The 13,281-nt window shown below is 36.4% G+C and overlaps 1 protein-coding gene across 1 annotated transcript in view; it reads left to right on the plus strand.

Moving 5' to 3' along the window:
* The window catches only part of PTPRN2 (protein tyrosine phosphatase receptor type N2), a 1,559,908-nt gene that overhangs the window by 770,349 nt on the left and 776,278 nt on the right, over positions 1-13,281 (plus strand). Inside the window, exon 11 of the mRNA XM_043965830.1 lies at positions 12,471-12,550. Within this exon, the coding sequence (XP_043821765.1) occupies positions 12,471-12,550 (80 nt within the window). The remainder of the gene's footprint in view (positions 1-12,470; positions 12,551-13,281) is intronic.

Raw genomic sequence — 13,281 nt, forward strand, 5'->3', positions numbered from 1 at the left:
TTGGACAGGGTCCAAGATTAACTTTGCCCCATATTGAGTTCTACCTTATAGCAAACGGCTTGATAGCCAGGTTCCACTGTATTTCATATATTTGGAGCTCATTGTTTTTAATTGCCCATTAATGTTCTCTCAGAGAAGCATTAAATGAGAATAGTGAACGTGAATGTGTTACTTTAGTCTTAGGTGTGGTAAGCACAGAATGGTGTGCATATACCTCAAGGCATTTGTTCAAGCCTGCAGAACATTCACAAAAACAATTATCTTCACAACTACCAAATTTACTTGACTTGATTTTCTGGAACATTACTAATGGGTTTGTTTATTTTTTTGACACTATATATGCATGAATACACACATGAATAAACACAGGAACAGAATGTGTATATACACAGATAAATGTACCATATACATGTGTGCACTCACGTGTGTACACATATTTATTCACAGACATGAATATTCCCAAACAGTTATGCATTATAACCTGCCCACACTGGTGGGGTCAGTTTACTGAGAAAATGTTGCTCTTACCAACGGAAGCTACATCTCAAAGAAAAGACAGGATCACCCTTGTGGAGAGTCCCCATCCTGTCCCATCCCATTCTATCCCTTAGCCGAGCCTGTCTCCTCTTTGCTTCACACTGGCACTTGTTTCTCAAATTATTTTCCACTAGGGGGTATGGTAGACTGCAACTGTATTCCACTGCAACCTGGTATGTAATAAAGTAACATGGGAAAATACACACCAGAGAGAAACTGGGGCCTTGCTCCAAGCTTGGAGACTGCTTTTGCGAGGACCAAAATCCTGTCATTCATAAACATCATTTTGACCTAGGGCTTGCAAGTGTTGTGGACACCAGGCTAGCGATCAGGTTGCTTGCCTGCCAGCTGGGCCACTGTCAAAATAAGACTGAAACCCCACCAGCCTAGGAGGCAGTTTGAAAAAGGAAATGTTTCATTCTTCTCCACTACTCTGTCTTGGTTTTTCTTCCTCAGCCCCAGGGCCCTGTCTGCTATACTTAATGGATGACTTGGGGTTCTGGGCAGGGTGAAGTTGGGGGTGTGGGTGCCAGTGTCATTACCTCGACAATCAGCCTTCGAGTTATTTCTGTACAAACACTGTAATTACTTCATCTCTTGTAAACAGAATCGAAGGCTGAGGCACATAAGGGTAACAATTTGCAATATGCTGCAAATGTCTTTGTAGGGGGAATAGACGATGACTTTATGGCTGAAGGCAACATTATTGAAATAAGAAAAAAATTACCAGCAGAAGTTCTGACATCCAACAGAGGGGGTAATTAGTCTGTAAATTTCCAGTAATATATTTAGGAGATCATTAAAGGAGACGTTCCACTTTGCACAGGGATTGTTCCTTATGTGCTGCTCACCAAACTAGATTTTGCTTACCTTTGCTGGAAAAGGAAAAAAAAAATCAGCCAAGGAATTGGCTCAGCAAGGATTAGGAGAAGGGATGGACATTCAGGATGGTTGTATTGACAGGATTAAAAAAAATAATAATAATACCCCAATCACTCACCACCACTGTCTCTACAACTGTCCAATATTCCTTCCTGGAATCCTATATTGAAGGCTAGCATATCTCACATCTCGCATTTTAAATATTGCTTCCAGCAGAGGAGACCCAAACTTTCTTCTCATTGTTTTGTTTGATGTACTAAGCTGGTCAGCCTTTTTTTTCCCCCTCTACTGTATTTCATCCTTCCAGCATGACAAATGTGATTGTGATGTAACCTCCCTGTTAAGGATGGAGAATGTACCATAACTGGTGACATCTCTAGGGCTGAGAGATAGCTGTTTGTTTGCACCACTCGGCTGTAAACAACCATGCCAGTGGAGTAAGCTTTTCTCTTTAGTGATGTAAAGACAAATGCAGTTAATATTAGCTTGGCTCCAGAGTACTTGGCAGCATCATTTAAAAAAAAAAGATAATCCCATCTTGATCCCTGCTAACTAATTTTGAGTTCTTTTGTCATGAATGTTGTAGGATCATTTGTATGGCTTACGCCCCTTTCACAGACTGAGTCACCCATTAGAGCACTCTTAAAAATATTTATCAAATAAATTCTCATTTTATTTAGGGGTCTGACACATTCCGGCTGAAGATATGCAGCGCGGGAGTCCCTGGGGTTCAGTCACTCTCTCTGAAATGTTTATTTATTGAGTGTTTTATGCTAGGAAGCCCCTGGTGAGATAGCTTTTTTTCCCTCCTTTATGAGCTTCTTGGCACAAGCAGCTCCTGTGCATCCAGCTGAAATGCCATTGGGGAAAAGTCAGAGGGCAAGTGTTGGCACTTTGTGAAGGGGGTGGCCGTCAGATGTTTGGGTGGCTGTTTGGAGAGGAATGTGGAATATCATCATTGGTTGTGTCCCTGGGTGGTTTCTGAGTCTCTGACTTGAATCATTCTTACCCGTTCTCTCTGTAGTGTTCTGTTTTCCTGTTCCCTCCTTCCTCTCTTTCTCCTTTTGAGGATACAGTTTCACATCCACAAAAGGACCATGGACAGTGTATTAAAATTAGGCATTGAGCTGAAGAAATCACAGAGCCAGAAGGGGTTTCTCAGATGATTTAGTCCAATTCCTTTTTTTAAGGATTGATGAAACTCAGGCTTAGAGAGATGAAGAGACTTCCTCAAGGTCACGTCATTAGTTAGAGATAGAGCTGGACCTAAAGCCCTGCTCTCCTGTGGCCTTAGCTAGAGCCCTTATCATTCACTCTTCTTCTAAGAAAGAACAGAGAGTCTTGTCCCTCCCCTCAGCTTTCTCCACTTCATCACCACCCTCTTTTCACTTTGTGCTTCAGAGGATAAGGAGACAGGGGAAAATAGTGGGGTGTGTTTGGAAACCTGAACAAGGCAGTTTGAACCCATCTGTAAGTGAGGGAGAAGATTTCAGCTCAAGAAAGAGGTTGCAAGGCACTAACTAGCCACCCACCCCCATCGCACCGCTGATACACACATGCTCTTCTCACTACCCATTTATATTTTTCTGTTGCTTTTCACTTCTTTCAGTTGCATCCAACTCTTGGTGACCCCATTTGGGGTTTTCTTGACAAGGATACTGGAGTGGTTTGTCATTTCCTTCTCCAGAGCATTTTACAGATGAGGAAACAGAGGCAAACAGAGTTAAGTGACTGGTCAGGGTCACACCTAGTGTCTGAGGCTGGATTTGAACTCAGATCTTCCTGACCCCGGGCCCAAAGCTCTGTCCACTGTGTTACCTAGCTTCCCATATGATATCATACTAATACAATACTATATTATTATATTCAGAACATTTTTTGAGTATGTGCTTGCTCCCAAGTCATAATCTAATAACTATATTATGAAATAGCCTATTCAACTTTTGCACAATTCCATGGAAACATTTTTTTGTCTTCTGTTTAATTCTGCCTTACTTCAACTTTTACCCATTATTCTTAGTTCTGCTCACTGGGCAAAAACAAATAGGCTTGATTCTTCTTTCATATGACAGCTCTTTAAATGCTTGAAAACAGCTATGAAATCCCTTCTAAATCTTTTCTCCTCAAGGCCAAACTTCTGCACATACTTCAGCTGATTTGTGTATGGAATGGTATCTTTTTGACTTTGTTCATGAATGGCTCTTTGCCATCATAGTTGACCTCAATAGGACTTGCTTACCTAAAATGTGTTATGTTTGTTCAAAGTGGTGCCCATAATTGCAAGCTCCAGAAAATAGTGGAATTATCACATCTTTTGTTCTGAATATTATGTTTCTATTAACATAGCCTAAAATCTTGGGCTATACATTTTTGGGCTATCATGACACTGTTGACTGCTGCACTGTAGATGCACCTTTTAGTTTTCCTTAGATCTTATCTTATAAGCCTTCATCTGTATCAACAGTTCTCAAAGCAGAGTCCATAGATATCTGGGAAGACCCTTTCAGGGAGTTTGAGAGGTCAACACTATTTTCACACTTAACCTCTCATTTGTAGTTTCTGGTTACTTAACACTGAAGACATTTAATATCTCTGTGGAAAAATCATGTTATTTTTCCAGTGTCACAGTGAGTCATGATTATGCATGGTTAATACTTCAGACTTGATGGAAGTATAATTTCATCAGTGTGGGTACTCCTTTCAACAATGTCGTTGGCGATTGCCTTATAGTTTGTTCCCTGATCAGAGTTGTGGTTGAAAAATTCATCACCTTGCTGCCAACATGATGAGTCTCTTTCAATTTGTCTAGTGTGGTCCTCTAACAGTAAGCATATGATCTGTAGTCATACCCTTACAAGTTCAGAGAAAGTTTGAAAGTTTGTGGTCTCTTGGCATAGCTTTGAGAAACCTAAGGCAGGATGAGGCCTCAGAGTAGGGTTTTGCTGGGAAATGTATAATAAAACCCATATTAATTTCATGTTTTGGTAACTTGCATTTTCTCTTCAGGCTTTTTGTTTCAACCTTTGTGCTAAGATACATTGATGCTTTGCTGAGTGATTCTATTGAGTGTGGTTGGATCATTATTTGATGATTGTGCATTTTTTATGTTTAGAGAGGATCATCTTTCTGAATAAGGAGTTTAAAAGGATAGATGAGTGAGTCAAAAAAATGGACTGGAACAGGAAATCCCTGGAAATTATGAGTATCCAAAACAAAATTTGAACCTATGTCTTCCTGCCTCCCACGCCGGCATTCCATGTGGTAGACATTTTTGACATTGTAAATCAAAATCTTTAGTTGGGAGATGTCAAATTTTCATTAACTGGATGGTTAAATTCATGACCGTTCTTTGCAAGGGGAAGGAATTATATTAGGCTATAGGATGGTGATGAAGAGTTTAGTAGCTGTCTGGTCATAAATGTCCCATTCCACTAATGACAAATTGATGCAGGTTAAGAAGTCGTTAAGACCATCAGTCATTCTCATTTTATTCTGATTTACTTTAAACAAATCATTGAATTGTCTTTTGTCAGGCCTATAAAGTACCTGCCAAGTAGACCAGGAGACCAGCCTGAGGATTAGGGCTCCTGATGAATGGAAAATGGGGAAATTGAAGTTTCCTGGTAGTGAGTTAAATAGAAGTGAAACTTCCTTTTGGCAAGTGTTGAATCCATTGCGTTCCAAGTAAACCAGAAATGTAACACATATATGCAGGGAAGTGTGATCATTTGGGAGCTGCTACTACAGCCCTCTCACAGCAGCTGAATTAGAGGTTTTCCTTTACAATTGAAGTTGCCCCCTGGGCTTGCAATCTTCTCCACCTAACCCCTGTCTCTTTTAGACACTTAATCTGAAGTGATATGTGGAAATATTCAAGGGGTTTTTTTTCCCACTGAACAGCCAGGCACAAATGATATGACTGAGAGGGAAAAAATAACAACTGCCATCCAAAACTGAGGTTAGATGAACACAAAGAGCTCTCATCTGTTCTCCAAGTTTGGGGCTGTAAACAAGGTAACATTATGTCCTGTACTGCTGGGCCACATAACATGGGGTGGTACTGAAGACAGAACAGAGGTACAAAGTTACTTCATCAGAAAAAAAAAAGCTTGCAGTAATGGCATCCTGCAAATAAATCATAGACACAGTTAACGACTAGGGTAAAGGAAAGAATAGCAATAAGACAACATACCACAGTTTTTAAGATGCAGTTAAAGCAGTGAATCCTCAAAATAAAAATGTTTCTCTGAACGAATATATTAAAAATGGAAAAAAGAGAGCATTAGTGAACTGAGTGCCCAATTTTAAAACTTAGTCTACAAATTAACAAAGCCAAAATAGGTATTAAAGAAGAAATCATGAAAATTAGAAGTGAAATACATAAAATAGAAAGAAAAGACTATTAAAATGATAAAATTAAAATCTTTTTAAAAGGAATGAACAACAAGTGATTCAGAAAGAGGCAAAATATTCATATAGAGAAAATATTTAGAGTAATTCTTTTTTTGTGGTGGCAAAGAATCTGAACTTAAGGATATTTCCATCAATTGGAAAATGATTGAACAAATTATGTTATATAAATGTGATAAATACTGTTTGCTATAAGAAATGATAAAGAAAATAGTTCCAAAGAAATCTGGGAAGACACAAAAAGGGAAGTGATCAGAACTAGTGGCACAATGTATACAATAAGAACAACATTGTAAAAGCAAACAACTTTGGAAGACTGAATTATTATGATCAATACAATGACTATCTACAATTCCATAGGACTCATAATGAAACAGGCCATTTAACTCCTAACAGAGAGGTGATGGACTAAGGATGAAGACTGATAGGGGTGTGTGTGTGTGTATGTATATTTGACCTAATGCAGGAAACAATTTTGTTTCATTTAGGTGTGTTTGTTACAAGGATTTTGTTTTTCTTTCTTTGTCATTGTGGTAGAGTGATGGAAGGCAGAGGAAGAGTTTTGCTAAATGGAAAAAAATACAAAGATAAAAATCAGTAAATTTTAACAGTAAAAGAATTAATACCTATGACAATAATGAATAATGATGACTTTTTCATATTGTATCTTCAGGTACATTCATTACCTCATTTTAAAAAGACTTAAACTCAATAAAACTTTATCTAGACTAATCCAAGAAAAGAGAAGAAATTAAAAGTACTATTTTTTAAATAGCCAACATGAATTCACATCTGAGGGAAAAAATTTTAAAACATCAGAACCTAAAATAAAGAACTATATGCTGGTGTAACTGAAAATTTGTGGTAAATTGTTGTTTACCTACAAAAATATAAAACACTCAAGTTAGTGGTACATAAAAAACATATTTAAACAACCCAGTTTCAGAGAGTGAAACTGAACAAGAAATGAAAGTATTATTAAAGTATGCCCAAGCATGGAGAGGGGAACCTCAGGTCCATTAAAGTATAAGTTAACCATTTAAAAAGTAATTGATATGTGTGCTCTAACAAGTTATTATCATTGATTAAAGAAGAAAGCTGCAAAACTCCTATTATGAGGCAAAAATTATCCTAATTTAATCCAGGGTGAGATAAAGTAGAAAAGTGAATTATAGAGTGATTCACTAGTTAATATTGAAAAAAATGTTTTTAAAGTTTTAATGGGAAAAAACTCTAATAATATATCTCCCAAAGTATTCAGTATGACTGATTTAGACTTAAAACAAGGATAGTTCATCATTGGAAAAGCAATTAACATAATCAAAATTTTAAAAATCAAACCTATATAATTATAGTTGCAGAAAAGGTCTTTGATAAAATACAACATTCAATTAGGTTAAAAACCCTAAAAAGCACAGGCATAGTAGAGAAATTTTGTTGTTGAGTTGTTCTTTAATCATGGCCAACTCTTAATGACCCTTGTGTGTGTGTGTGTGTGTGTGTGTGTGTGTGTGTGTGTGTGTGTGTGTTTTGGCAAAAATACTGAAGTGGTTTGGCATTTCCTTCTCCAACTTGTTTTACAGATGAAGAAACTGAGGCAAATAGGGTTAGGGTAGGATTTGAACTCAGGAAAAGTAGTTTTGCTGATTCTAGTCCCAGCACTCTATCCACTATACCACCTAGCTGTGCATTATCTAAAACCAAAAGCTATCATTACCAATAGGAAGGTAGGAGCTACAATGGAAAGAGTGATGGGGCTTGAGTTAGGAAGATCTGGGTTCCAGTTTGAACTCAGACACTTACTAGCTGTGTGACTCTGTGCAAGTCACTTAAATTTTTTTTGCTTCAATTTCCTCATTTGTAAAATGGAGATAATGATAGCACTTAATTCCTAGGTTTGGGAGGATCAAATGAGATAATTATAAAATCTTAGTATAGTGCCTAACATTTAGTAAATGTAATATAAATGTTTTTGTTGTTGTTGTAGTTTATTCTATTCAGAAACATGTGAAGATTTCCTAATAAATGCAGGGGTAAATTGAGAATGGCTTTTTCCTCATTATTATTTCACATAGTCTTGTAAAGTAGGGAAAATAAATTAAAATTATAAACATCATCTAATATGAAACAAAATTAACTCAATTTCTAGGTGATATGATGTCTTAGAAAACTCTAAAGAATCAGCAAAAAAAGTTAATTGGGAAATGTAATAGCTTAAGTAAGGTATTGTGATACAAGTTAAATCCACAAAATACTCACTTCCATTTATCTAGCTATAATAAATTCCAGCAGGAGATAATATCAAGAGAATTTGATTCAAAATAACTACAAAATTAAGAAAACATTTGGGAATCAATTTTCTAAGTAATAAATGGTGTTACAAACTGTTTTTATGTAAATAAAGAACTATTAAATTGAAGAGATCTTTATTGTTTAAGGTTGAGGTATACTAATAAAATAAAAATTACAATTACCTAAAAAACTTACAAATTTATTGCTATGCAAATCAAACTAAGAAGATAATGTAGAAGTAGATGAAATCATAATTAATTATTCATGTGGAGGAACAAAAAGTCCAAAATCAAGTTAAATAATGGGGGCAAAGTGGGTATTAGCATTTCCAGCCCTCAAATTCTTTGATAAAGCAATAATCATCAAAAACTATTTCATAGTACTTAAATCAGTGGAACAGATTAAACAGACAAGAATCAGGCATTATTGAACTCAGTAACCCAGTAACTGCTTGGGAAGAACTCCCTTTTGAAGAAGAACTACTAAGAAATTTAGAATGTTTTTTAAATGGTTTAAGGTAGCATCTCATACCTACTACTATAATAATTTCCAAATCCTTGACCTACATATAAAAGTCACATCATTTAAAAAGAAAATGGATGGCATATTTTGCAAAAAAACCAAAAAACAAAACAAAACAAAAAAACCCTGGGAGAAGAATCCTAATAAAAAGAGGAGAAAAGGTTTCAAAAGAGATAAAACATAAAGTTTAATTACATGAAATAGAAAAGTTTTATACACACAGAAGTGAGGATAATAGCATAAACACCTGATTGGGGAAAAATCTTTGCATTAAATATTTCTGGTAATGGTCTGATAATGTCTTTATGTGAAATAAATACAAGTATATGAGCCTTTCCATAATAGATCAGAGGTTCAAACTTAATATATGTCAAAGACTATTTCACATCACTAATCATTACAGCAGTACAAGTTAAAACAACTCTGAGATTTCATCATACTTCCAACATATTGGAAAAGGTGAAGAAAAAAAGTAATAGTGTCAGAGGGGCTATGGGAAAAACCATTAAACTCATAGATTGTTGGTAGAACTGTGAATGGGTCTATTTTGTTCAGTTGTTTCAGTCATATCTGACTCCTTGTGACCTCATTTAGGATTTTCTTTGCAAAGATACTGAAGTTATTTGTCATTTCCTTCTCTGGGTCATTTTACAGATGAGGAAACTGAGGTAAACAGGATTAAGTGACTTGCTCTAGGTCATACAGCTAGTTAAGTGTCTAAGGCCAGATTTGAATTAGGGAAGATGAGTCTTCCTGATTCCAGACCCAACACTCTATCTACTGTGCTGTGCCACCTAGTTGTCCTATGAATGAATCTAACCTTTCTGGAAAACAATTTGGAGTTTTTTTTAAGTGACTAAAACATCAATATATCCTGCTTCAGTTAGCAGGAGGTCAAAGAAAGAAAGCAGCATTCAATATATACCAAAATATGAACACTTTTTGTAATAGCAAGGAGCTGAAAAATGAAATGGGTAACAATTGATTTAATCTAGCAATCAATAAGCATTTATTCCATGTTGGCAATGTGTACCAGTCACTGTGGGCACATAACTATAGAAGTGAGAGAGACCCTGTCTTCAAGGAACTTTTATTCTCTTAGGAGATATGTAAATTCACAGAAAAGAAAATATAGGATATATATATGTATATATATATATATATATATATATATATATATATATAAAATAAATGGTTGCTAACAACTGGAAAAATTAAGATCCCTTAAAGGTGGGGGATTAATTAGAGAAATTGTAATACCTGAATGTAATGGAGTATTATAGTTCTAAAAGAAACAATGAATATGAGGTATTGAGGGAAACATGGAAATACATGAGCAAACTCATCAAAATTAGGAAAAAACCTGTATATAACAATGCAAACAAAAAGTATGATGAAATAAATTGAATAAGATAGTTATAATAACAAAGTTTAGTGTGGAGAAGAGATGAGAAAGTATGCCACCTTTCTTTCCTGAGTAGGGGCAGGGGGTTTTGAGGGCAACATGCAGGGATGAGAGGTGGTGGAGGTGATATGGTATAAAATGTCACTTATGTTGTAAGATATAGTGGATGCATCCTTTGGTTTTACTAAATTGCTCTTTGTATTGTTTCTTTTTATCTTGTAAGAAGGGAAGACAGGAAGGGCAGGGAGGGAAGAGAAATGTTTTTGAAAGCATATGTGATGAAAAAACAAAAGACATTGACAAAACTTTAAAAAGAACAAAATCTTGAACAGTTAAAAAAACACAGTTATTTTTAAGGTCCCTAACTGAACAACTCAACAATTTCCAGACTTGTTTGTTAAACACAAAACACAGTAAGTTTTGAGGTCATTTGGACTATAAGGCAATGCTAGTCATCTAGCAGATGGGTAGGACTTAAGTAGAGAAGAGAAGGCAGAACTTCCAGTAGAAGGTTTTTTTTTTCTATTTTTTACATCTCTAGTACTTTGGACAGTGCCTTGAAAATACTAAATGCTTAATAAGTGCTTATTGACCTAGGTGTTGACTAACATGAGGAAACTTAACTAAAGCAGAAGAGGGTGGTATGTTCATGGCACAATGAAGCGTCTCATTGACTACTGACTGGACTGTAAGGTGTGTGTTGGTAAATATTGCACAGTAAGTTAGTTTAGGGATGATGGGGGGATGTTGAAAATCAGAGGAGATTAGAAAGAGACATTAAAGTTTTAGCAATAGGATTGGTGACTGAAGCTGTATGAATGTAAGAGTGCTCTAAGGAAGTGGCATCAAATGATACAATAGGAAAATTAGTTCTGGAGTCAGAGGTCCTGTGGTCAAATTCCACTTTCATTGCCATCTGAGTTATCTTGGGCAAGTCACTTAACCTCTCTAGCCTGACCTCAGTTTCTTCATTTTTAAAATGAGAGGATTGAAACGTATGGCCTCAAAACCCATTCCAGCTTTAATTCTGTTTTACTAAATCATAGGAAACAAAGAAGCAGTCTTAGAATTGAGGTGTTCAAGTTTGTCCAGAATGATGCTTTGGATTGGAATTTGGCATAAATTATACTGAGGTCCTCTCTTTCTCTAAGATTCTATTATTTTAGTAGAAAAAACATGTTTCCTATTTATTCACCATTCAGCTGGCTTCATGTATATTTGCTTGCATGTCATCTCTCTCATTGGATTGTAAACTCATTGAGGATTGAAATTGTTCTTTGCTGCCTTCCTCTTTGGGGAACTGCCCTTTATTTCTCTGAAATCTTATTATTGCTGACAGGGCTATATGGCAAATGATCACAGTGCATAATGCTATTGATAGGAATTTTTGATGAGAGAGGAGCATGGCAATGGTGACTGAGCTAAAATTGTCCTATAAGAGGTTTTCTCTATGGGATTGCTCAGTTCTTTGACTGATCACAGACATATTTCTCCATCAGGAGTTAATCTATAAAACTAGGAATCTGTATGTTTTCAGATTTCTTTTTTTTTTAATTTGTGGGGCAATGAGGGTTAAATGACTTGCCCAGGGTCACACAGCTACTGTCAAATGTCTGGGGCTAGATTTGAACTCCGGTCCTCCTGAATCCAGGGCCAACACTTTATCCACTGCGCCACCTAGCTGCCCCCAGAATCCGTACATTTTCAACCAGTGAAACTAAATAACCCTCTTAATAGTGAAGGTTCAGGTCCTTTAGCCCTGGTCTATTTTTCATTAAAGACTGGTCGTGAATCCCTAGTGGTCTCAGATTTAGGATAACATAGCATTCTCCTATATTTGTTTCTAAAGTATGTGGGATCTTGACATTAAATGACCTAGAGAAGTCAGTGTTCAACATGATGTTTAGGGAATTCATACCAATTTGGTCATTCCTGCCGGGCATTCATTCTTCTTGTTCATTCTCTTCACATTGTGCAGAAGTCCTAATGGCTTCTGGTAAATTTTCTTTTTTGTTATTTTGTTTTGTTTTGTTAAGGGTCCAATTGTTTATCATAATCCCTTGGGAATTTAGAGACTGAAATCTGTTTCTGTGACAATTTCCCCCTCAATCTCACATGAACATTTGCTTGTTATTATTGGGTTACTGGGGTTGATTTGAATATTTTTTTAAAGATAAGAGCACTGAAGCATGTGCTTTGTAAAAGGAAAGCATATCGATTGAATTACATGAAGAGGAGACCAAAGAATAATGCTGCCTATGAAATAAAAAACCCAGGGGAGGTCAAATTGGGGGTCTAGCAGTGGCCCTGGACACTTTCCACTTGATATGTCAATGTTTTTCATCTGGCTTTCATAGGAAAGGAACATTTTATTTAGAGGGCTCAGCGATGAACTTTTTTGTTTTTAAATGATCTCTTCCAGTGTGCTGGGACCAGCGGTGACCTTCAAAGTGAGCTCCAGTTTCCAAAATATGACAACTGCAGATGTTGCAAAGGCAGCAGGTAAGACCATTTTGATGCACATACAAATCCATGCACCAGTGGAGAGAGTGGTTGGTGAGCCATAAAACCAGGCCCCATAGAAAAGGCACACTTTGCTTGGGCAGATTGACATTTAATGAAGGAGACAGTTGAAGGGTTAGTGGCACTGAGGGCAAATTGAAGTGTAACATCCCAGAGTCAATTAAAACTGCCGGAGACTTCATTGTTTGCAGAGGGACTGGATTAAACAGAAAAATGTGGACATGGCCTCAGATAGGAGAGAAAAGACCACAGAGCTGTTCTGTCTGAGGGAGAAAAGACAAGCTTTTTAAGAGCAAGGATTTGGCATCCTTGGTAACCCTGGTGTTAAAGAATGAATGTGGACTTATGTTGAGACCATTTGTTCTGGACAAGACAGGAAGAAAAAGCGGCTTTCTTTTATCCATCTATTATATAGGCATGTTCTATGATCTGCAAGACTTAAGATAAACACAGTCAGTATCCATAAGTAAATGGTTTCACTGGATGAACCACAGAGAGGGGACCATTGTTGTGGTCCACTTAAGTGTGGAATCTTATTTACTCTCTGATGTGACTTGGGTTTGCCTTTGTATAGACACTGCTTCCTCATTGAAGATATATAAATATTATTATTATTATTAGTGGATTTTTTAGGGAATAGTGTATTGAGTTTAATTTGGGTTCCATATTAATTTTTAATTAAACATGCCTTTTTGTTTCAACTCTCATTG

This window comes from Dromiciops gliroides, chromosome 5 (assembly GCF_019393635.1).
Source record: "Dromiciops gliroides isolate mDroGli1 chromosome 5, mDroGli1.pri, whole genome shotgun sequence".
In the NCBI taxonomy this organism is placed as follows: Eukaryota; Metazoa; Chordata; class Mammalia; order Microbiotheria; family Microbiotheriidae; genus Dromiciops; species Dromiciops gliroides.